The following is a 24,892-nucleotide window of genomic DNA, read 5'->3' as shown; positions in this document are numbered from 1 at the left end:
AAACTGGAGCTTCTGAGTGCAGACAGCTCCCCTCTTCTCTCAGTTCAAATGGGCATCCATTTTTGCAGCAGCTGGTGATTTCTTTAAAAACATTTCTATGCCGTGCATATCCACAGCTCAACATTCATAAAATCTTAAAAAGACAATGTCAGTATCAGGGAAGATTTTGTGTCTGTGGGAATCCCAGAGTCAGCGTGAGAGTTGCAGAAAAGCAAACAGAACTGCTCCCTCCTATCGTTCGGAGGCAAGCCCAGTGGTTCCCGTGCGGACCCTGATTTCGGGTTCACAAAGATATGCAAAGAAACCTGATTCTGAAACCAAATGTGTGCATATATGTCTCATGAATATTAATTATGGGTATCCTGAAAATGTGCATGCTGGGAGGCAGGATCCGCAGAACTAGAGTTGAGAATTACTGTTGTAACCTCATTCTAAATCGAAGGTTTACATATATTTTACACTTTGGCTAAAATTAAATCCTCTGGCTCAGCATTTACATTTTTTATTAGATTGATGATGTGTGCTGCTGTAAGTAAATCAGCACGATTGTAAGGACATCAGAAAATGTATTACAGACTTTTTAAAAATGAAGTTTAATATAACTGTGGCTCAGAGTTTGCTGCAATTCTATGGCGGTGGAAACTGCTAAAGAATTTGCTTTTCCTGGGATTTATTTACTCTTGGATGGAGAAGTGCAGCAAACCTATCTCCAATCCTCTACGTGCAGAACTGCCTGCAGCCTGCCACCATACCAAATGCCATCATCACCACCTGCTGCCAAGACTGGTCCCAGAGAGTCCAGTCATGTGGTTCCTGCTACAAGAGCTGCTCCCCTCCGTCCTGCCAGCAGCACCGATCCAAAGCTGTGACAGTAGCAAATGAAATGGGAGGGGAGAAGGCTGGGGGGAAACACTGCCAGTAAAACTAGGGTGAGGTAGAGAAGGGAATGAGAGGTCAGAGAGTGAGGCTAGGGGATGAAGAAGGGATGAGACAGTAGAGGGGGAATGAGGCTGAGGGAGGGAAGATGCTAGTGAGAGGAAAGAGCGATATAAAATTATCGTATGTATTATTTTTTTTTATAACTTTTCATTTTAATATCAAGGTAAGCAGACAATCTCATAGGTGTGACAAAGAATACCCAATGGTATGCAGCCATCGACAATGAACAGGATGCAACACTGACAGCACATATAAACGAGCAGCGATATTATGAAAGTTGGATGACCCTGCAGTAGGTGAGCTGAAGATAAAGGAAGGGAATATCCGCTCTCCCACTCCACCCACTACAACAAAGACGTATACAAATGTGCAAGGAATCACAAGCACCCCAAATAATAACAGAACATCTTTAAGGGGAGATGGACCAGTATGCCCAAAGCTTCCCCCAAACAGAGTCATATCGATTACGAGGACCCTGAGAGAGTGCGACCACCACTCCGTTTGGCCTGCTTCAAATATTTGGGCCTTCCAATGTCCAGAAGAGGAAGACCTTTCCAACATTGGGCAACTGTAGATCAGGCGGCTAACATATCTTATTTGAATACGTACGCATTGTTGTATTTCACTCTGTTGTAATCCACCAAGAACCAGTTTTTCGGTTCGGCACACTCTTCATTACTTTAAATAAATAAGTGAGAGACTGAAGAGAGGTCCTGGAAGGAAGGGTTAAAGAGTGGATGAAAGACAACTTTGAGAAAGGGAGAAAAGTATTCAGTGCATTGTGAAAGAAGAGGTCATTAGTAAGGGAGGAAGAGAGGGAATGAAGCGGGGATTCAAACAGAAATAGAAAAGGAACCAGAAAAAGTAGACAAGAGAAGATCCTGACACACGCAGGAGAGAGAGGTGGGAAAAGGGACTCTCTTAAAAGACTATGGGGTGAATTTTCAAAATATTACTGTACATGCACGTAAGTAGAATGTACTCGCATAATTACTATTTTAAAATATATGCATAAATATTTACACAACAGGTAGGAAAAGTGTGCACATTGAATGCATCGGAATACTTGCTTTCAATGCATTGCATGTATATGTGCATCAGCATGCATGTGCACATATGTTGCAGGGTAGAGAGACAGACATATATTTACAATACATGTGGCTTATAAAATACTATCGTAAATTTTCATATGGCCATATACAATATGCACGTATATGCCACACTCGCAGTTGATTGAAAGTTATCCCCTAAATTTGCACATACTGAATACACGTGTACATCTATGCTAATTTGTCAGAGAATTTTACAGGTTGCAGCAGAATTTTCTAACACTTTCTGCAGAATCTAGATCTGAGCTGCCACAGGAAACCAGAGCAGCCCTTGACTGTAGCACATGATTTAATAGTCCTTCAGAAGTAATTAACTGTAGCACTGACCGCATTTCATATGGCTTTACCAACCTTTGCATGAACCAATTAAGTCTCTGCAGTTCACACATGAACTTTTAGGCATCTTGAGAGCTGTAATATTGTATTTCTGTCCGTTTAAAGGTTTCTATTCCCACAAGCCTTTGGGCTCCTTTTTTTGCTGTCTCTGTTTCAAGAATACACCACAATCTGCAGCTACTGTAGCCACATTAGAGATAATTGAGATTTAAAAGAACTTGAATGAATGACAGATGCTGAACCCTGCTCTATGTAAGAACACAAACTTGGTGAATATAATGCACTGTCTGTTAGCAGCTTCCTGAGGTTGTGCTCCACCTTCTTCAGGAATCTTAATTAGGCCCTCAGAAAGTGGTCAAAATAGAACTGGAAAGCTCTGTGTGACTTGGAAATTCAAGGATTGCACGAGCCACTCTTCCACTCAATACAGGCACTAGCGTGGCTTCAGATTAGTAAGATGTGCAGTACACATACAAGGAGGAGTCAGAGGAGCAAGAAACTGTAGTACGCAGACACAAAAAGAGCTTTCTCCAGAGTTATTCCTTTCACTGAATTTGAGAAAAGAAACCAGATTCCCATTGGATCGCTCTTGACAGCTCCAGACCCCGGTGTACATTATGACAGCTGTGGCATTGTCTGATACATGCTCACTTCCAGGTCTCAGGTTTATAGACGCTTGATAGCAGTCAAGCAAAGACGTGGGTAGAGCTCGCAGCTCTGGAGTCCAAAAAGTATGGAAAAGCAGCTTCTGCCTAAAACACGTCAAGAGTAAGACCTGTAACCCGGTGACCTCAGGAAGCTTTGCTTAGTAGAATATATCTCTGCTTTTAAAGGCTCCCGTAATTCATCTTCTTAGAGATGTCCTGGCTTCTAATATACTTTGCATGTTCTTGCTCCAATGCGCTGCTTTTCCTCTGCCGTCTCGCTCCAGAGCTATTCTTGCTGTCTCTGTTCTCATGCTTGGGACAGACGATAGGACAGCAGGGCAATTAATAGTCTCTTTAACTTGGATAAGTCACATAAAGAATCCCAACAGCAATGTTATTCAGAGCATGGCTTAATTGTGGGGGAATGGGGGTGCAAGACAATGCAGGCAATTCTTTTCAGAAATAAGGGGCAGAGCAGCAGGGTTTTCTGCCTCAGCCCCTCCCCTCCAGGCAGCCTGCAGGGAAGAGGAGGAGCTTAACCTAAAGCACACAGAGAAAAGAACAGCCACTCTCCTCCCTAATCCAGCCCCTCCCCTCTTGTTCTCCCTCTCTCCCACCTCTCCTCCTGTAATGCAGGGAACAGAAGGGGAAGGGGTGATACTGAAGCACACAGAGAAGAGAAGGGCCGCTCTCCTCCCTAATCCAGCCCCTCCCCTCTTGTTCTCCCTCCCTCCCACCTCTCCTCCTGTAATGCAGGGAACAGAAGGGGAAGGGGTGATACTGAAGCATAGAGAGAAAGAATGGCCACTCTGCTCCTTTATCCAGCCCCTTCTCTCTTGTTCCCCACCCCCTCCCACCTCTCCTCCTGTATTGCAGGGAACAGAAAGGGAGGGGGTGATTCTGAAGCAGATGCTGCAGAGTGAAGAACAGAGACTAAAAAGGGACTGAATTAGCATGAGTTGGAATGTTTTGAGCATTAATATCAATTGTCAAAGCTTCAACCCTGGCCTGGACAAATGTCTTGCAAATGTCTGCTAATTCAGTTCCTTTTCGTGTCCATTACCAAGGGCAGAATGAACCTGCACGGCATTCTGCCACCTTTTTTCTGGGACCAAGGAAAGCAAAGCAGAGCCGGCAGTTTTGGCTCCGCTGAGGAAACAGAGTGGCCCCAGTAGTTGCGTGGATCATTCATGGCCTCCCAGCCCTAGGAGCATGCAGAGCTGCTCACCCTGAGATAAGGGCAGCCACATGGCTTTGATTCAGGTATGTATGTCTATGTCTGTCTGTGTGCGTGCATGCGTGTGTATGGGAGAGAGAGAGAGAGAGCGAGAGAGAGAGCGAGAGAGAGAGAGAGCGAGAGAGAGAGAGAGAGAGCTAATTCACACCTGGCCCTGGCCCTGCCCATCTTATCCCCTCCCCAGTTCCACTTCCTTTCTGTCTCTAAATTAAGCCCCCCTTTCAGAGTATGTGAAGTGTTTTACAATATTACAAAAGATATAAGAAATTGCCATACTGGGTCAGACCAAGGGTCCATCAAGCCCAGCATCCTGTTTCCAACAGTGACCAATCCAGGCCATAAGAACCTGGCAAGTACCCAAACACCAAGAAGATCCCTTGCTACTGATGCAATTAATAGCAGTGGCTATTCCCTAAGTAAACTTGATTAATAGCAGTTAATGGACTTCTCCTCCAAGAACTTATCCAAACCTTTTTTAAACCCAGCTACACTAACTGCACTAACCACATCCTCTGGCAACAAATTCCAGAGCTTTATTGTGTGTTGAGTGAAAAAGAATTGTCTTCGATTAGTCTTAAATGTGCTACTTGCTAACTTCATGGAGTGCCCCCTAGTCCTTCTATTATCCGAAAGTGTAAATAACCGAGTCACATCTACCCGTTCTAGACCTCTCATGATCTTAAAGACCTCTATCATATCCCCCCTCAGCCGTCTCTTCTCCAAGCTGAACAGCCCTAACCTCTTCAGCCTTTCCATGTAGGGGAGCTGTTCCATCCCCTTTATCATTTTGGTCGCCCTTCTCTGTACCTTCTCCATCGCAACTATATCTTTTTTGAGATGCGGCAACCAGAATTGTACACAGTACTCAAGGTGCAGTCTCACCATGGAGCGATACAGAGGCATTATGACATTTTCCGTTTATTAACCATTCCCTTCCTAATAATTCCTAACATTCTGTTTGCTTTTTTGACTGCTGCAGCACACTGAGCCGACGATTTCAATGTGTTATCCACTATGATGCCTAGATCTCTTTCTTGGGTTGTAGCTCCTAATATGAAACCTAACATCATGTAACTACAGCAAGGGTTATTTTTCCCTATATGCATCACCTTGCACTTCTCCACATTAAATTTCATCTGCCATTTGGATGCCCAATCTTCCAGTCTTGCAAGGTCCTCCTGTAATGTATCACAATCCGCTTGTGATTTAATTACTCTGAATAATTTTGTATCATCCACAAATTTGATAACCTCACTCGTCGTATTCCTTTCCAGAAGGAAGGGCGAGGTAAACTATGTGCAATAAACACAGAGACTTACATTCTCCCTGGGCATAGTGCTAATGTTTGGCAGCGTTAAGCACTCGATGACAAGCGCACAATTTATTATTTACTTTTCGAAGGGCTCAAAGAAATAGGAGATTCAGCTTCCATTACCCTTTTTTCCCTAGGCAAGAAATGGCTTAAGAAACTTTCCTAAGGTGGCAAGTAGAGACCAAAATAAAAGATTTTGGAGCCCTATGAAAGCTTAAAAATACATTTTTATATTTGGATCTGGTGAAAACCCTTTTACTTACATAAAAGTATATCAGAGGAGAGAGCAGAGGAGGCGAAGGAGAGTCTGCTAATTACCGCTACCAGTTGAGGAGCCCCGGGACTTGCGGCGGACGTTCGCGGTTTCGGCCGAGAATCCACAGCTGTGACTGCTGACGTCAGGGGGCGGACCCAGCGACAGGAAGCAGGAAGGCCCATAAAATCGGGCTGAAAGAACTAAAATAGCGAGAGAGCAGAGGAGGCGAAGGAGAGTCTGCTAATTACCGCTACCAGTTGAGGAGCCCCGGGACTTGCGGCGGACGTTCGCGGTTTCGGCCGAGAATCCACAGCTGTGACTGCTGACGTCAGGGGGCGGACCCAGCGACAGGAAGCAGGAAGGCCCATAAAATCGGGCTGAAAGAACTAAAATAGCGAGAGAGCAGAGGAGGCGAAGGAGAGTCTGCTAACTACCGCTACCAGTTGAGGAGCCCCGGGACTTGCGGCGGACGTTCGCGGTTTCGGCCGAGAATCCACAGCTGTGACTGCTGACGTCAGGGGGCGGACCCAGCGACAGGAAGCAGGAAGGCCCATAAAATCGGGCTGAAAGAACTAAAATAGCGAGAGAGCAGAGGAGGCGAAGGAGAGTCTGCTAATTACCGCTACCAGTTGAGGAGCCCCGGGACATGCGGCGGACGTTCGCGGTTTCGGCCGAGAATCCACAGCTGTGACTGCTGACGTCAGGGGGCGGACCCAGCGACAGGAAGCAGGAAGGCCCATAAAATCGGGCTGAAAGAACTAAAATAGCGAGAGAGCAGAGGAGGCGAAGGAGAGTCTGCTAATTACCGCTACCAGTTGAGGAGCCCCGGGACTTGCGGCGGACGTTCGCGGTTTCGGCCGAGAATCCACAGCTGTGACTGCTGACGTCAGGGGGCGGACCCAGCGACAGGAAGCAGGAAGGCCCATAAAATCGGGCTGAAAGAACTAAAATAGCGAGAGAGCAGAGGAGGCGAAGGAGAGTCTGCTAATTACCGCTACCAGTTGAGGAGCCCCGGGACTTGCGGCGGACGTTCGCGGTTTCGGCCGAGAATCCACAGCTGTGACTGCTGACGTCAGGGGGCGGACCCAGCGACAGGAAGCAGGAAGGCCCATAAAATCGGGCTGAAAGAACTAAAATAGCGAGAGAGCAGAGGAGGCGAAGGAGAGTCTGCTAATTACCGCTACCAGTTGAGGAGCCCCGGGACTTGCGGCGGACGTTCGCGGTTTCGGCCGAGAATCCACAGCTGTGACTGCTGACGTCAGGGGGCGGACCCAGCGACAGGAAGCAGGAAGGCCCATAAAATCGGGCTGAAAGAACTAAAATAGCGAGAGAGCAGAGGAGGCGAAGGAGAGTCTGCTAATTACCGCTACCAGTTGAGGAGCCCCGGGACTTGCGGCGGACGTTCGCGGTTTCGGCCGAGAATCCACAGCTGTGACTGCTGACGTCAGGGGGCGGACCCAGCGACAGGAAGCAGGAAGGCCCATAAAATCGGGCTGAAAGCGGCGCGCAGTCGACGCCGGCACGACGCCAAAGCCGCGCGCGCCTAAGGGGCGCGCGATAGGCTTTGCCTGGCTTCGCCTGGAGTTCGCCGGATTCGCCTGGTTTCATCTCTGACAGATTAAGGTAGAGAAAATATTTGTTTCTTACTTTGCTTCCTACTCCGGACTATCTGCGGGATATTATTGGCAAACACATTTGTGAAACAGCTTGGGTAATCTGGTGTGAGAGTTTCCTTAATCCCGTTTCTAAAATGCCTCCGAAGAGAAAGGGGAAAGTGAGGGTTTTTCCCCCTCTACCCCTACCCTCTCCTATTCTACCAGATATAAGCCGCTTCATGATATTTCCTGGTAAAAATAAGGATGGTACCGAGGAGCCTGGTGTGCTTGCTGGTCAGGGAGGACCAGCAAGTCTTACAGAGGAGGCCTCCCTTAGTCTTAGCCCTAACACCGGCTTACCACCTGCGAAGAGGAATGGTAATGGGTTATTAGGAGAAGCCTCTGTAGGTAACTACAAAGAAGCTGTGGATGTTGAAGGTGCAGTAGGAGGACTAGAAATGTTGTCCCCCCAGGAGGGTTTGGTGACTCAACTGACCAACGGGACATCCCCTATCCCATTAAACCGCCCCGAGGTGGTTACGTTAGACACTTTATGGGACATGATGGCGGGAGTGATTAACAAATTAAAATGTTTGGAAAATAAGGTTGAGGCAATGAATGTGGGTAATCAAAAAGATGTTTTACAAATCCAAAAACAGATAAAAGAATCTGGTGAAAAGATAAAAAGTTTAGAATTGAAAGATAAGAAAAATCAAGATTTCCAAACAGCAATTGTGAAAGATAGAGATAATATTACAAGGAGAGTTGAAAACCTCGAAAACAACTCCAAACGTTTAAACTTAAGATTTCTGAATTTCCCCAGGAAAATTGGGGAATCCCCTTTAATTTCCTTAAAAAAGTTTCTAATTGAATGTTTGGGTTTTGTTTTAGAGGACTCTCCAGTGATAATAAATTGTTACTTTTTGCCTAAACCAAGGAATCAGGTGGTATTACCATCTGATCAAATGTTTCAGGGAGATTTGACGAATTTTCTTGAGGATTCCGATGCTCAGGTAATTGATAGGGGTACATTGTTGGCAAATTTTTCATCTATAAATGATATAAATTCTCTTATGAAAAAATATTTTGCCAAATTCCCTGTCAATTATCTGGGTAAGGATGTTAAAGTATTCCCAGATTTAGCCGCTTCCACACAACAGAGGCGGAAATCCTTTCTGGGTCACCGCCAGGAGGTTATAGCGTTAGGCTTTACTTTTGCCTTGAGATTCCCATGTAAATGTTTAATCTCAAGGCAGGATGAAGCCTTTATCTTTTTTGTTCCTGAACATTTAAAAAATTTTATAGAACAACGTAAGATCACAACCTCATCCCCTGTGACTAACAATAATTAGAAAATATCCAGGAAAGTGTTTGGTTTAATATGTTAAAGTTTCTTAATAATCTCCCTGTAAATTTCTGATATTCACGCACATCTCTCAAGGTTGACTTGAATAGAATGGTAAGGTAAAGCAAAGTTTTCTTTTATTTTTATATATTGAACATTTTGTTCTTTATCTGTTTAAAGAATGTGTATGCTAACCTGTACCATAATTATTGTGTTATTTAAATCATTTAATTGTGATTTATTGGAAAAACTTATAAATAAAGAATTAAAAAAAAAATAAAAAAAATAAAAGTATATCAGAACAAATTAAGTTTTATGCTAAAATAGTTTTTTTCATTTTCAAAATGTCTTTTCATTTTTTATTGTGGAATTGTTATGGGGTTAGCTTTTTCATATTTTTCTTTTGTTAATGTTTATGTCAGCTTAGAAAACAAAAATGTGTTCTTCGGTTTAACCGATTTTGCTTAAGTTTCGATTTTTTTTCTAAGTTGTAAATTATAAAATAGTATTGCTAGTCTGATCCCTCCAAACAAGAAACAGAGTGGAAAAACCCACACCCAGTGATCACTGCCGTGGGTGGAGTTTATTACTTCCCTGGTAAGCCTGTTTTTTTGATTGAGCTAATAAAATGGGAATAATAACGGAAAGGCGTCAGATCTTTAGTTTGTTTATTTCAAAGGTTTAAATTACTGTGAATAAAATTCATAGTACTAGCCACACGCACTTCTGCCAGTCTCTTGCCCTCTAACCCGCCGACATGTCCAGCTTTATTAACACAAGATTAAAATGAGCAGGACATTAGATACAGCGTTGAATACTGAGCATGGGGACACTTAGGCAATGAACGTGGCTCTCTTCTGCCTCTCCCCCATCCCCCGGGGGATGTGAGCGCCGCCTCTGCAGCATCCCTTGTCCACCAGGGAGAGGAATCCCTGAGGAGGGGCTGAAACCAATGCACAGTACCTGCCACTGGCCAACCCAACCTCTCTCTCTTTTAAACTTCCTTTTGGTAGAAGAGTTCTGTATTTATTTTAACTTAATCCCTGCTATGGACACGTAGGAGCAGAAAAGCTGATTTAAACTGGCCACAAAAGAATCACAACTCAACCAGTGACTGAAGACTTCCTTTTGAAAATAAAGCTCAGAAAATGACTTTTTATGGAGAAGAGGCCAGTAATCAGCTAAAGCGAAGGCTAAGCAGACTTTTTTTTTTTTGCTCTCATACCTGAGACTCTAAGCTTAACCATCTCAGATGAAAATCCTTTGCTGTTACCCTACAATAAGATAAAAGTAAAAGCTGCAGATATTAAATTCGCAAAGCCTAGATAAGCGAGCACTGCAGCAAAAGCAAAGGCACCAGTTCCCAGTTCTATAAGTACGGATCAGTGCAACCTCACGCTGATACTTCAGCATTTAACCGGCATTCAGATTCTGAAGAATGCAACTAGACCTGTAAGTCAAATATTTAGCAATCGCCAACATCGTAAAGGCTTTAGGCTAGCACTATGCACCGAACATCAAATAAGGAAACTGTTCCTAAGAGAAGTGCAACAAACCTAGGTGATTAATTTGCTAAGTAAAATGGAAAGGAAATGACCTAGAAGTTGCATCCAGCCATGTCTAGAAGCTCATATTTGCAAGATGACTCTCTGGACAGTATGGCTTTTGATTTATTACTAACATTATGCATCTGAATTTAAATTAGAGGCAGACTTTCAGCAGAATATTACAGACACTCCCTAAAGTTTCTGGCACAGCAGAAAGATTGCATCTGGCTTTTTTACATAGAATTTGCATCCAGGAATATACGGTGCATATGTTCTATTGCAACTTTTCACCCTTTAAATAAGCTTTTAATAAAGCAGAGCATTAATAGAAAGAGGGATTAAAAGCACTTAAATCACAGGTATGCAAAACTGATTGGAAGGCAAAATATTCTGTAAAGCCAAAAATGAATTGAAATCCTAGGCATTAAAGTTGTGTGCAGCTTAGATAAAGGATGATGTGCTATGGTTGTCTATTACAATAATGCAGGGGTGGCCAACTCCGGTCCTCAAGCGCCACAACCAGGCCAGGTTTTCAAGTTATCCACAATGAATATGCATGAGATAGATTTGCATACAGTGGAGGCAGTGCATGCAAATCTATCTCATGCATATTCATTGTGGATATCTTGAACACCCAGCCTGTTTGTGAGGCCGGAGAACTGGAGTTGGCCAACCCTACACTAGCGCCTTTGTGTTTCCCAGGCAGGCGCGGTTTTAAGACGTCTCCAGTCTTTTCTGCCACCCTGCCCAGTTCCTGTCACCTGCGTTTTATAGGCGTGTATCATGCACTGCCTCCACCCTTCCAAGAGAAGATTTAGGACTGCATGTCAGGATCTGAGTTTATCGCATGACTAGGGACCTTCATTTTCAGCTTTTATTTATTTTTTTTTTATTTCTCCTGGGAATTTATCAGGGATTATTTTGACAATAACAAAAACAGCAGAAAACCAGCAGGAAAAAATGTTTCATCATTTTTCAGGGAGAATATTGGAATTTATTTTGGTGGACAGAAACCTCCCACTCTCCCATTTCCTTCCAACCCGCCTATATAACCTCCCCTCAAACGATTCCTCAGATGATCCTGATCCCTTTACCCCTCACCCCAGCAATCTCCCCTTTACCCCACTCTCTCCTTCTGCTCTTCACAGTCTCCTTCCCTCCCTCCTCCCCCAAGAATCCCTCCCAAAAGTCTTCCAAATAAGAAGTATCCCCTAATTATGGTCACCATACCAAGTCCTACCTTCAGGTCTCTGCAACTGGACAACAATCTTTGAGTTCTAAAAATTAATCTTATTTATATTTTCCTCTGCAACTGGACTACAATTTCTAAGTTCAAAATTCATTTTATCTTATTATTTATATTTGGCATGGTTAATATGTCACTATATCCAAGTTAAATATTTAAATTATACAGTTTATATTACATAATTTTATTAATTACAAGTAAAACTATTCTATATTATTTATTATCATTATGTTAAATTGTCATCCAGTTATAATGTTCCATATGTACCACTGTTCTATGTAAAGCCCCCTTATCTCTGTTGGGCAGTTTATCGTTATATGTAAACCGGAGTGATTTATAGTCTCTATAAGAACCTCGGTATATAAAAATTAAAAATAAAAATAAATAAATAAAATAAAACCTCTCTCCCCCCAAATAATCCCTTTCTCTCACCCCTCATAAAATTCCCCTCTCTCCCCTTCACAAACTCTCCCTCCCTCTTTACTGGCGGTGGTGACTCCAGGGTCCTCCTCCTTCCATTTTCAGCAGTGCAGCCCTGCCCTGCACTTCTGGGTCTGCGCTGAGCCAGAGCTGCAGGGATCTCCTGGTGGGGGGAGGCTGCTGCTGCTCATCTCTGCCAGGGTGGGTGACTCTGCAGCCCTGCCCTGCACTTCTGAGTCTGCGCAGAGCCAGAGGCGCAGGGATCTCCTGGTGGGGGGAGGCTGCTGCTGCTCATCTCTGCCAGGGTGGGTGACTCTGCAGCCCTGCCCTGCACTTCTGGGTCTGCGTTGAGCCAGAGGTGCAGGGATCTCCTGGTGGGGGGGAGGCTGCTGCTCATCTATGCCAGGGTGGGTGACTCTGAAACTTCGATTCCTGCCATTTCCCAGAAGTAAAGCAGCAGCTCAGCCCTTCTCCCGGTGGCAGCCATGCTTTTCTGGATGAGCTGCGTAGCCTCCCTTCTGCGTGACCTCATCTCCGTGTGCCGGGAACCTTTCCAGGGGCACAGAGATGAGGTCATCAGATCTGAGCCTGCAGGACTCCTCTTGGCTCCTGTAGGAGGAGGGGGTCTGAGGGGGGCGGGGAGGGACTAGAATCTGTTTAAACAGAAAACTGAGGTCCCTATGTGTGACACATTTGTTTTGTCTGTTGCTTTGATTAACAGGAATATTTCACAGAGGAAGAAAGATAAATGTCTGCCTGAAAGCTCTGTGTGAGCTGAGCACAGGGAGTGCAGGAGTGGCCTGGGGCTTAGAGCTAAGGATGCCAGGGTTCAAATTCACTTCTCCCATTATTGCCTCAGGGGTTCATTTACTAAGCTGCGGGGAAAACGCCACGGGGTTCATTCAGCTACAGCTGGGAAAAACGTCATGGCTTAGCTGCCCCCACAAATCAGCCCCAAGAAACATCCCCCAAGTGTAGCAAAGACCCAAGGGGTTTCTCAGATCCCTGTCCCATCAGCTGAAGTTCCCAGAAAAAAACCTTAGAACATCCAGGGGCAGGCCCTGCCCCCAACTCAACCCCCACCTCCTTTCCCTTGTCAAGAAACAACCCCCGGAGGCCCTGCCCTGCTGGAATAGTGGGGTCCCGGCAGCAGCCATTTTCCAAAATGGTGCCTGCTGCTCTTATCATGTGATGGGGCCAAGGCAAGCTATTGGCTGGCACCCAATGCAACTTAGTACATAGACCTCTAAATACCTAGAGAACCTGAATACAACGCACCTTGAAAAGACGCCAGCTAAATCTGAAATAAGAGTAAAAAACAAAATGAAGGTTTCATGCAGAGCCTTGCACAATCCTTTCTGAGGCATTTTCTCCTCAGTAAGAAAATACAGAGAGAAATTGCCCGGCCTGCGATGTTTTACCACTGAAAGTGCAGACTTTACTCCCGATGCTCAAGCCTGCATTACTCTGTGCACACAAACTAGCGCTCCTGCGTTTCAGTCACCTGTTATCGAAGCCTTTACCTCTTACTCTCTGATACCTTAGGCTTAATGCATGCTTTCTTATCGCAGGAAATGTACGTCCTGCTCAGAGATGGAGCTCATGGTGCAGAGGTCCTGCACTCGGGATCTCTGTAAATGAAGCAGAATTTGTGCACAACTCAACTTTTCAAAGTTTAAAGCATGTTTCATGTGCAGAGGAAATGGTTTGTGCATGAATTCTATTTTGTGCGCACAGACTGTGCTTTGTGCCAAAAAATTAGGCTTTATGCTCAGAAGACCCTCTGGGGTAATTTTTCAAAATGCTACGCGCATAAAAATGAGCATATACACTCGGAAGTAGCCGGTACTCGCTTATTCCGTATTGTATAAGAGTTAAAAATCTGGCTTATTTTCACTTGTGCATTTACATATGTGGCCATCAAAAAGGGGATGTTTGAGGGGTCTACACCTACATGCATACATTGCTGATTTAAAAGACACCTATGTGCATACATTGCTGATTTAAAAGACACCTATGTGCATACATTTGCCGACCTGCCAATTATCTAAAGTAAATGATAGTTATTGTGTAGTACTAATTGGCTGGGAGGCCTGGGTGAACTGAGGGTAGTTCAGGTTGAAGAACCAGGAAAAGGACTGGGAGAACTGGTGGACTGATTGAGAAACTGGTTCATTTCCTTGGTGCGTGCATGTTTTACAATTGACCAGCTTACATGTGGAAATTGGGACTTATGTAAGTCCTACGTTACTTTTGCACGTAAAATATATATGTGTGCATTTTTTAAATAGGTAGGAAAAGTGCGCGTGCTCAGTGCATTACATGTATTTGCACACTCGCATATATATGCATGTATGTTGCAGGGTAGAGATACATGTATTTTATAAAATGTACGTTCATCGTATGTGCAGGTTATAAAATAGCTGCAGAGATCTTCTCGCTGATTTGTTCATGCATACGTGCCACTGCGTGGCTTTGTTTGAAAGTTATCCTCCCATTGTGTACACAGAATATGTTATCCATGCAGAAAACGTTTTATGCCCATAAATTGTATTTTACGCGCACTAAGCATAAGCATGTCCTGTGCAGCAGCACACTTTAGGTTAGTGCATTTTTTAACTCCTGGTGCATTCACATACCATTAGCTTTAGCTTACTGCTTTGGGAATTACATTTTTTAGCGTTTGTGTTAGGTAATTGTTTGCTGAATTTCAGCGCAGAGTTTTAACGCACAAGCGATTACATTGGCTGGGGGGAGGGCTCTGTGACCGCATGATCTGGTTTGTACTGAGCTCTGTGCGTGGGTGATTTGCAGCATCAAAATGAGAGAAACCTGCGATATAGAAATGGAACTCACAATATTTTTAAGCATCTTGTGAAGCGCACAAGATTGCAGGGAGTGCTCTTTTAGATCACGCGATGTACTGGCAGGCCGTGTCTATCGGGCAGGCTGTGATGGTAGAATTAATTGACAGCTGGTTCTGTATGTCAGTCTGCAAGTAACAGTAATACTAACTTGAAGTCCTAGCTGGATCTGGCAGGGTGCGCACTCCTAGTTTCGACTGGGTGGGTAGTGTGGGTTGTGGAGGTGGACTGCCATGATCTGGAGAGGCCACGGGGTCCTAGGAGGCCAGATGTTTGGCTAGCAGTGAACCTTGTCTTGGTGGCTGGCCTGGATATAGGCACAGATAATGCAGGCACGTGTGTCTGGCATGGCTTTTTGAAATATATTTTATTTGTAATTTTCCAAAGAATTTACATGACAGTTTTTATAGGCAGGGGAGTGTCGTCAGGGCTGCCACGCCACGCCACTTGGTCTTCTCATCGCAGAGGCCCCCCCCTGCGTGCTCTGGCCCCTCTTCCTGCATAGGCCTCAGGTTACCATGGAAACCCATGCACAGAGCGGGGCCTGGCAGGGCACAGGGGCTGCAGGAGGCCCCACGCTGAACTTTCTCTCACCAGTTGCTGCTGCTGCTGTTGAGGACACGTGGTCCGGGGACTTGGAGGTAAGGCGGGACACTGAAGGGGGAAGGATTTGGGCAGGGATGATCCGTGGGGGCAGCAATCTTTCCATCACTAATGGGAACCATGGTTGGTGGCTGTTTGGATAGCTGTGGGCCCTTGTGGATGGAAGAGGGAGGGGAGGGGAGTGGCACTGGGGGTAAAGGGGATTTTGTAAGCTCAATTACCCAGGAGGGAGGAGCACTAGGGAAGCACCTGACAAACCTAAGGCATGAGATCCTGCAAGCAGCCGTGCTCTGTGGCGGGCAGCAGGGATGTGTCCTTGGCAGTGTAGCCAGGCTTCTCTTTTCCTTACGTTATGTCCCGTCTTACTGTGTTACTGGTTTCTTACAGCTGAACACTCATTGAGTTAAGAATTCTTTTCCGTGGCCTGGGCCCGTGGTTCGGTGGTAGGCGCTGCACAGCACTACCATGCAGAGAATGTGAGTTCAATTTCCACAGGCCAGCTGGGGTTTGGGAGGCTGCAGAGGCAGCACTCACAACCCCAGGGGGAGGGTGCCTCAGCCACTGCAGGAAGGGTTATTTCCAAATCCTCGCCTTCCCCGTGGAAACGTATGGATGAGGTTACACGAGGTTACACCAGGGCTGGCAGGGGACTGCACGTTCCACATTCATTTGAATTTTCAAAAGATTTGTCTGGAAAACTCCCTGTACAGCTTAGCAGGTGTGCGGGGAGCTTTCCTGGGATCACTTTCACTTTGAAAATTTGATTAAAAAAATTAATTCCCTTGGATTTTGCACTTCTGTGGCCGGTCTGAGAAGTGTCGGACGGGGGGGTTCACATCTGCTGGACTCTAGAGGGAAGGACGGAGGTGAAGATTGTGACTCCTGGCGGGGGGGAGGGGCTAAGGAATAAAACTACCCAGGGTCACTGCAGATGAAGACTCAGTGCTTCCAATACAGCTCAGGAGGAGGAGGAAACATCTCTAGATCTGTAAATCGCTCACTTTCCCTTCCTATTTATTAGAACTGGCTTGATTTTGCATTGGGGGGAGGGGGGATTCAAGGGTTTGAATTAATTCTGAATTTTAATTTAGAAAATATTTGAGCATAAGATCTCCTCTTTCGCCAGGGATCAGATGCAAAGGGTTGAGCACAGGTGAAGGTGCCCGAGCCATGCCCTGAATATGCCACCTCATCCATCACCGCGCACTGTCCAGCCTTCGCACGTGCGATAATCACCAAGGCTTCTTCATGCCGGCGGTTTCTCTTAAAGCTAAGACTTTTCAAACCTATTTCCAAAAGCAATTTCCCAAGCAATAAGAAACCGAGCCGGCTGCAGTTTCTCCTGCTGCTCTGAGGGGACGGGGAGGATCCCTGCCTGGCACGTGGCTCAGCCCTCACTCAGCCTCCCTGCGCGCTATGACAGGGCAGGGCAGTCCCACACCCCCCTGCCTCGCAGACCGGGAACGGCAGCTCCGGCTTTAATCAGCAAAGGTGAACGAGGAAGCAGCGCTGCCGGGGCAGAGCCGGGGCAGAGCTGGAGAGGCTGAAACCCGGGAAGGCTCCTGGCGAGAGAGACCCGAGTGGCAGGGGCCGGTGCGAGGTGCAGGAGCCGAGCAGGGACCGCCGCCCGCCTCCAGGCAGGCAGGGGAGCAGCATGGTGTCTGCGCGCAAGATCTTCGCCCTGGCGCTGTGCGGGTTATCGCTGGAATGTTTGACGGGACAGGGCGCGACGGATCCCCAGCAGCCAAGGCTACGGCTCTCTCACAAAGGTAAGGTCGGGCACAGCACTTACAGGACGAGAGGCAAAATAACAGGGGCGAGGTGCGATTGTGCCTTAACTGCATTCAGGCTGAAAGTAAGACCACGCGCTAATCGGATGCGAAATGTACAGCGCGGCACCGTACGGGGGGCAGTGCATTCTGTGCACGGGGCGATGCGGATATTTATTTCATTTGGCTGGGATTCATGCGGTCCTAGGGGGATCCAGAGAGAAAGTAGCTCAAGCTCCGATGCCGCATGAAAACGATTCCTAGCGCAAGGCAGAGTCTCCAGCCTGCAGTGCCAGTGTCTGCCTGGAAATGGCGAGTGAGAAACCCCGGGCTCGGGGAAGGAGCTGCGCTACTAATCGTGGTGTTACTCAGACTGGAGCACAGCTGAGAATGCGCGCACTTGCGTTTTACAGGGGGACTTTGTGTTTGCAAGCGAACCTGGGCTGCACTGCACATGAATTTGTCATCGCGCTGCGGTCTGCAGCTGGGTAATCCCAGGGAGAGCCAGATAAGACTACAAATGCCTCCTTTAGTTTTACTGCGAGACTTCTTTTCTTTTCTTTCAGACATTGTCTTTAATTGTAAGAAGAATGTAAGATCGGTTTTGTGTCCTGCAGAGTGAGAGATTGTGGGGCAGCCAGGGAGCAGGTACCGGGGTAATGCGGTGGGAGGTTTGGCAGGGGTGGGTGCACTGGGGTCCTGCATGTGCTCTGCTGGCTATCGGGCCTGAGTCCGGATTTTATGGTCCCCTGGAGCCCTGGCTGGGAGGAGGGAAGCTGAGCTGCATGTGCTGGGGACGTGCAGGTGCCATTAAAGATTTCTAGCATCATCTCTGGCGCAATGATATTTTCATCCTGCTTTATGAAAGGAAGACCAACTTGTGAGAGCCCCATTTCTGTGTCTGGGTTTGTCCGTGTGTTTATTGTCCTACAGTCACAGAATTATCAGTGCTTCAGGGGGTTCCTGACAGAGGGATTATTTTATCTATTTATCTAACTAACTTTTATGTTTTATGAGTGTAATATTTAATGTATGTTTTATTATTTTGTCTTAACTTTACCCTTGAAAACCACACTGAGGAATAGCAATCTATAATTTTTATCTTTACTTGTACAGCTATAATATTTCTATGTGCTTTTAATTAATTTTAGCTGTCATCTTTTATTGAATTGTTTTACTGTATTATCTCTAATTTGTATATTGTAAACCGCTGTGAAGGCTAACGCCAATACGGCGGTATAAAAAATCTAATAAACTATAAACTATATGCGTGGACACACACACACACATGGCCCATATAGTAGGCGCCCAATATTACTTCTCTATGAAACTTCCTTTTACAGAGTATTGAGAACAAAAAACTACGGGGCAGACTTTGCTGCTTAAATTAAGGAACCTCAGTTTTAGTATCTAAAATTAGGCAAATATTCAGCCGAAAATGTAGGATCCTAGAGGTTAGGTTCCAAAATCACTTAACTGTGCCTAAAACCGAGGCACCTTGGTTAGGCACTCAACTTTTTTGGTGCTTATATACCTAACTCAGCACGGGGGTTCAGCTCCCCAGGAATCCATGCTGGCTGGGCATGATGACCTGAGAGAGAGCAGAGGATGGGGTGTGGATGGACACTGATCTCAGTCAGTGCAGAAAGGATCAGAAAAAATGATGAGGTCCAGCTAAGTTCAGGACTGCTGACCAGGAACGTGTATTTTATTTATTTTGAAATCATATTTATACCGCATTATTTCAAAAAGGTCTCCCAGTACATACATAAAATACAAACATTACAACATCTGGATTTACCAGGCTAGACTGTGTCTGCAGTCACTTCCACTGAAAGTCTTATTTACACTGCTTACAGTACTGTTTTGGACAGTTATGTCAAAATACTCTCAAAATCTCATTGCAACAACAATGTTTTCAATAGCTTTCTAAAGACAGAAGTAGTTGCCTTGTTTCTCAAATTTTCCAGCATATTGTTCCACAACATTGAGAAAGCATGATTCTTTATTTTGCCCAGGGATGTCAACTTAGCAGATGACACTTCTAACAAGCCTTTCCTCTGTGACCAGAGAGATCGAGACGGAATATACAATCTCAAGGCAGTGCCAAGCCATGGCGTGTTTACATGACCAATCAATTTATGTATATGCATAAGAACCTTGCATTCAATTCGTGAATGTATTGGGAGCCAGTGTAACACTGCCAATATAGGAGTAAATTGGTCAAACCTTTACATTTTTATTACATTTGGGGCGGATTTTCAGAGCCCTGCTCGCGTAAATCCGCCCAAAACCGGGCGGATTTACGCGAGCAGGGCCCTGCGCGCCGGGAAGCCTATTTTACATAGGCCTCCCGGCGCGCGCAGAGCCCCGGGACTCGCGTAAGTCCCGGGGTTCTAGGAGGGGGGGCGTGTCGGGGGCGTGTCGGGGGGCGAGCCCGGTCGTCGCGGCGTTCCGGGGGCGTGTCGGCAGCGTTTTGGGGGCGGGTACGGGGGCGTGGCTACGGCCCGGGGGCGTGGCCGCGCCCTCCGTACCCGCCCCCAGGTCGCGGCCCAGTGCGCAGCAGGCCCGCTGGCGCGCGGGGATTTACGTCTCCCTCCGGGAGGCGTAAATCCCCCGACAAAGGTAAGGGGGGGGTGTAGACAGGGCCGGGTGGGTGGGTTAGGTAGGGGAAGGGAGGGTAAGGTGAGGGGAGGGCAAAGGAAAGTTCCCTCCGAGGCCGCTCCGATTTCGGAGCGGCCTTGGAGGGAACGGGGGAAGGCAGTGCGGCTCGGCGCGCGCAGGCTATACAAAATCGATAGCCTTGCGCGCGCCGATCCAGGATTTTAGTGGATACGCGCGGCTCCGCGCGTATCTACTAAAATCCAGCGTACTTTTGCTTGAGTCTGATGCGCAAGCAAAAGTAGGCTGATCGCGCTTCTTTTAAAATCTACCCCTTTATGAATAGCCTAATTCAAAGAAGGTCTAGGCGGTGAACATAGTAAAACATACATAATAATAAATAATGAAACTGATAAGATAGATTTAAAAAGCTAATAATAAAAGAAGTAAAATAAATACAGAATAAAACAAACACAAACACAAAATAATAGCAATTCATAAGAACATAAGAACATAAGAAAATGCCATACTGGGTCAGACCAAGGGTCCATCAAGCCCAGCATCCTGTTTCCAACAGTGGCCAATCCAGGCCATAAGAACCTGGCAAGTACCCAAAAACTAAGTCTATTCCATGTAACCATTGCTAATGGCAGTGGCTATTCTCTAAGTGAACTTAATAGCAGGTAATGGACTTCTCCTCCAAGAACTTATCCAATCCTTTTTTAAACACAGCTATACTAACTGCACGAACCACATTCTCTGGCAACAAATTCCAGAGTTTAATTGTGCGTTGAGTAAAAAAGAACTTTCTCCGATTAGTTTTAAATGTGCCCCATGCTAACTTCATGGAGTGTCCCCTAGTCTTTCTACTATCCGAAAGAGTAAATAACCGATTCACATCTACCCGTTCTAGACCTCTCATGATTTTAAACACCTCTATCATATCCCCCCTCAGTCGTCTCTTCTCCAAGCTGAAAAGTCCTAACCTCTTTAGTCTTTCCTCATAGGGGAGTTGTTCCATTCCCCTTATCATTTTGGTAGCCCTTCTCTGTACCTTCTCCATCGCAATTATATCTTTTTTGAGATGCGGCGACCAGAATTGTACACAGTATTCAAGGTGCGGTCTCACCATGGAGCGATACAGAGGCATTATGACATTTTCCGTTTTATTCATCATTCCTTTTCTAATAATTCCCAACATTCTGTTTGCTTTTTTGACTGCTGCAGCACACTGAACCGACGATTTCAATGTGTTATCCACTATGACACCTAGATCTCTTTCTTGGGTTGTAGCACCTAATATGGAACCCAACATCGTGTAATTATAGCATGGGTTATTTTTCCCTATATGCATCACCTTGCATTTATCCACATTAAATTTCATCTGCCATTTGGATGCCCAATTTTCCAGTCTCACAAGGTCTTCCTGCAATTTATCACAATCTGCTTGTGATTTAACTACTCTGAACAATTTTGTGTCATCTGCAAATTTGATTATCTCTCTCGTCGTATTTCTTTCCAAATCATTTATAAATATATTGAACAGTAAGGGTCCCAATACAGATCCCTGAGGCACTCCACTGTCCACTCCCTTCCACTGAGAAAATTGCCCATTTAATCCTACTCTCTGTTTCCTGTCTTTTAGCCAGTTTGCAATCCACGAAAGGACATCGCCACCAATCCCATGACTTTTTACTTTTCCTAGAAGCCTCTCATGAGGAACTTTGTCAAACGCCTTCTGAAAATCCAAGTATACTATATCTACCGGTTCACCTTTATCCACATGTTTATTAACTCCTTCAAAAAAGTGAAGCAGATTTGTGAGGCAAGACTTGCCCTGGGTAAAGCCATGCTGACTTTGTTCCAAAATACATACAGAATTCAGTGATAAAATAAAATAAAACATAGATTAAAAATAAATTTTAAAAACAAATGTTTTAAGGAGAGCCTTTCAGGTTTTAACTGAGTCGCACTGATGAATCTTTGAAGGAAGAGAATTCCAGAATTCTGGGTTAGCTACAGAGAAAGAGCATTCACACATTGGGGCACATTTTAAAACTTATTTGTGGGCGTAGATTTGTTCGCGCAACCCGGCGCGCGCAGGGGCATATTCTCTCAGGTTGCGCGTGTATGTTACATGCGTAGCCTTTGAAAATCTGCCCCATTGTGCATAAGCGTGCAACTCTGGAAGATGGAACATCTTGGAGACCTCATTGAGAAGAGCATAAAGACTGAGATGGTTGATAAAATTTCAAGATTACATTTGCCCTTGGACAGGAGTCATCATTGATTAATTTGTAAATGGTCATACCGAGTTAGTTTAAATTTGACTCTTTCAGGAATAGACAACCAGTGTAGTTCAATCAGAGTGGGAGTCATGCAATTTGTTAGTAATCAAGCTGCTAAGTTTTGAAGTAATTGCAATTGGCACAAAACTGGGTTAGAAAGACCCAGAAATAGAGAATTGCAATAATCAAAACTCAGCAAAAGTAAATATTGTAAAAAAAATCTAAAATCCATTGGCTTCAAAATTGGCTTGAGAGCCTTCAACATTTGAATTTTATAATGACCTGACCAAATAATATTTTAACGTGGGTGGACGTTGACAAATGAGTGGCCAATAGGATCCCCACATCCCTAAAAAGTCACTGACATTTTGATAATATGGCTGCCTAGAACCGTTTGTTCTAGAAAGGAAAATAATTTCCAATTTAGAAAGATTTAAAACCAGACAATTATAAGACATCCACCTTTGAATTGCCTCCAAACAAATTTTCAGATACTCAATGGAGGAGGCAAGGAAGGCTTGAATTGGCACAAGAAATTATATATATTCCCAAGCTGGCTAAAAACTAGCACAATGGAAATAGATAGACATTAACAATATCGCGAAGAACACAGAACCCTGTGGCATCCCAATAGAGATATCAGACAATTAGAAAAATTCTTCCCTACAAATATCTGTTGAGATCTATTACTCAGATCTAAAGCAAGCCTTTTTAAAGGGTGACCATTAATTCCTAATGCCTACAAGTGGTGAATCAAAATTTTGTGGTCAATCTTATCAAATGCAGTAAACACGTCCAAGAGAACTAACAAGTATTCCTGGCCACCAATGAAGCACAGTATTGAAAATAAATAATAAAAGTGTTTCCGTACTGCTATGTTTTCCAATCCCAAAAGTATTCAGGATCAACAATGAATGATCCTCAAGAAAATGGGATCATTTTAGTTAAAACCAGATTTTCTATTAACTTGGCTACAAAAGAAAGCAGTGAAATTGGGCGATAATTATTTAGAATGCAAGGGTCAAGTTTTTTACTCTTTAAAACAGGTCTAACAGTGGCTCTTTTAATTGGTTTGGGCAAATCACCTCCTACAAAAGATAAATTAACTATTGAACTTAAACATGGGGCTATCACTTCTTTAACAGCTTTTAGCTAACTAATAACAATAGGATTCAATTTATTGGGAGCAGGATTCAATTTCACAATGGCCAGTTGAACTTCTAATGTGGAGACTGTCAAATTCATCCTATACTGAAGTTATGACGGTACATGAGTCCTCAAAGTTCACCTGTATAGGAGATAAGGTAAAAAAATTGGCAAACATATCAAATGTAAGGGAACCTTTTGCAACTAAATTAGGAGATTTAGTTAGATTCTTTACTGTGCTAAATGATTATTAAAACCTGCGGCATGAATTTTCTTAAGAACATAAGAACATAAGAAAATGCCATACTGGGTCAGACCAAGGGTCCATCAAGCCCAGCATCCTGTTTCCAACAGTGGCCAATCCAGGCCATAAGAACCTGTCAAGAACCCAAAAACTAAGTCTATTCCATGTTACCATTGCTAATGGCAGTGGCTATTCTCTAAGAATAGAAATCTTTTTTCCTGTCATTAATAGCTTGCTTATATTTATTGAGACAGATCCTATAACTTTCTAAATTTGCTGAAGATTTAACTCTTTGCCAAGCTCTCTCTTTCCTTCTAAGCATTCTTTTGAACCTCTTAAGATCTTCATTATTCTAAGGGTCAGATTTATCATGATTCCCATTTCCCAGTTATAGTGATAGTCCTCAAAAGAACTAAATTATTATCAATGATATCGGTGTTTATATTATTCCAAAGATCAACTGCATGATCGCAATTTTCAAACTCAACATTCTGTAATTTATTAATAAAATGAGTTTTCGGATCTTCAATTTCAACTTGACCTTCTTTTCAATTTGAAGTGTTCTGGAATTAAAGAGGGTCATAGCTTAACCTCAAAAGAGATCAGACTGTGGTCCAGCCAAGGAATAGCAGTAATATGAATGGACGCATTGTCAATAAGAGTGTGGACCTGGTTAAAAAACACTAAATCAAGTGTATGGCCCTATGGATAGGGCCAGAGATAACTTGGGATAGACCCATTGCTAGCATGGAATCTAAAAGTCTCACAAACAGCAGGAAGAGGAATTTTATCAACATGAAGATTAAAATCCCCTGTTGTAATTGTTTTATTCATATCTAATGAACTATTAGCAAAAGGTTCTATCAGAGGAGGCATCTTGTGTGCTAAAAGCCCAGGAGGGCAATATTCTACACAAAGGGGCAGATTTTAAAAAGTTGCGCGAGCGCATACTTTTGTTTGCACAACTGGTGCCTCGGAGGGAACTTTTTTTTTGTTCCCCTCCCACCTTTCCCTCCCTTCCCCTATGTAACCCACCCCCCTGGCCCTACCTAAATCCCCCCCCCCACCTTGTTCGAGAGAGTTACGCATGCCGGCTGGCCAGGCCCCGACACAGGCCGCTGTGTCGGGGTACTTGGCCACATCCCCGGACCGCCCCAGAACACAGACACGCTCCCTGGACCACCCATTTTAGCAAGCCCCGGGACTTACGCGCATCCCGGGGCCTATGCAGGGCTTTTAAAATCTACCCCATAGTGAACATAAGAAATTGCCATGCTGGGTCAGACCAAGGGTCCATCAGGCCCAGCATCCTGTTTCCAACAGAGGCCAAACCAGGCCATAAGAACCTGGCAATTACCCAAACACTAAGAAGATCCCATGCTACTGAT

At 44.8% G+C, this 24,892-nt stretch overlaps 1 protein-coding gene across 2 annotated transcripts in view; it reads left to right on the top strand.

Moving 5' to 3' along the window:
• The first annotated feature begins 16,506 nt into the window (after positions 1-16,506).
• The window catches only part of SEMA3E (semaphorin 3E), a 332,512-nt gene continuing 324,126 nt past the window's right edge, over positions 16,507-24,892 (top strand). Inside the window, exon 1 of one of the 2 annotated variants that reach the window (XM_029615222.1) lies at positions 16,507-17,225. In XM_029615222.1, the coding sequence (XP_029471082.1) occupies positions 17,111-17,225 (115 nt within the window). In that variant the 5' untranslated portion in view covers positions 16,507-17,110. The remainder of the gene's footprint in view (positions 17,226-24,892) is intronic. The other variant, XM_029615221.1, reaches the window with a different exon arrangement.

The sequence above is a fragment of the Rhinatrema bivittatum genome, chromosome 9 (assembly GCF_901001135.1).
Source record: "Rhinatrema bivittatum chromosome 9, aRhiBiv1.1, whole genome shotgun sequence".
NCBI classification, from domain to species: domain Eukaryota; kingdom Metazoa; phylum Chordata; class Amphibia; order Gymnophiona; family Rhinatrematidae; genus Rhinatrema; species Rhinatrema bivittatum.
Note: the sequence above shows the minus strand (reverse complement) of the source record. Positions and strands in the feature narration are given on the sequence as shown.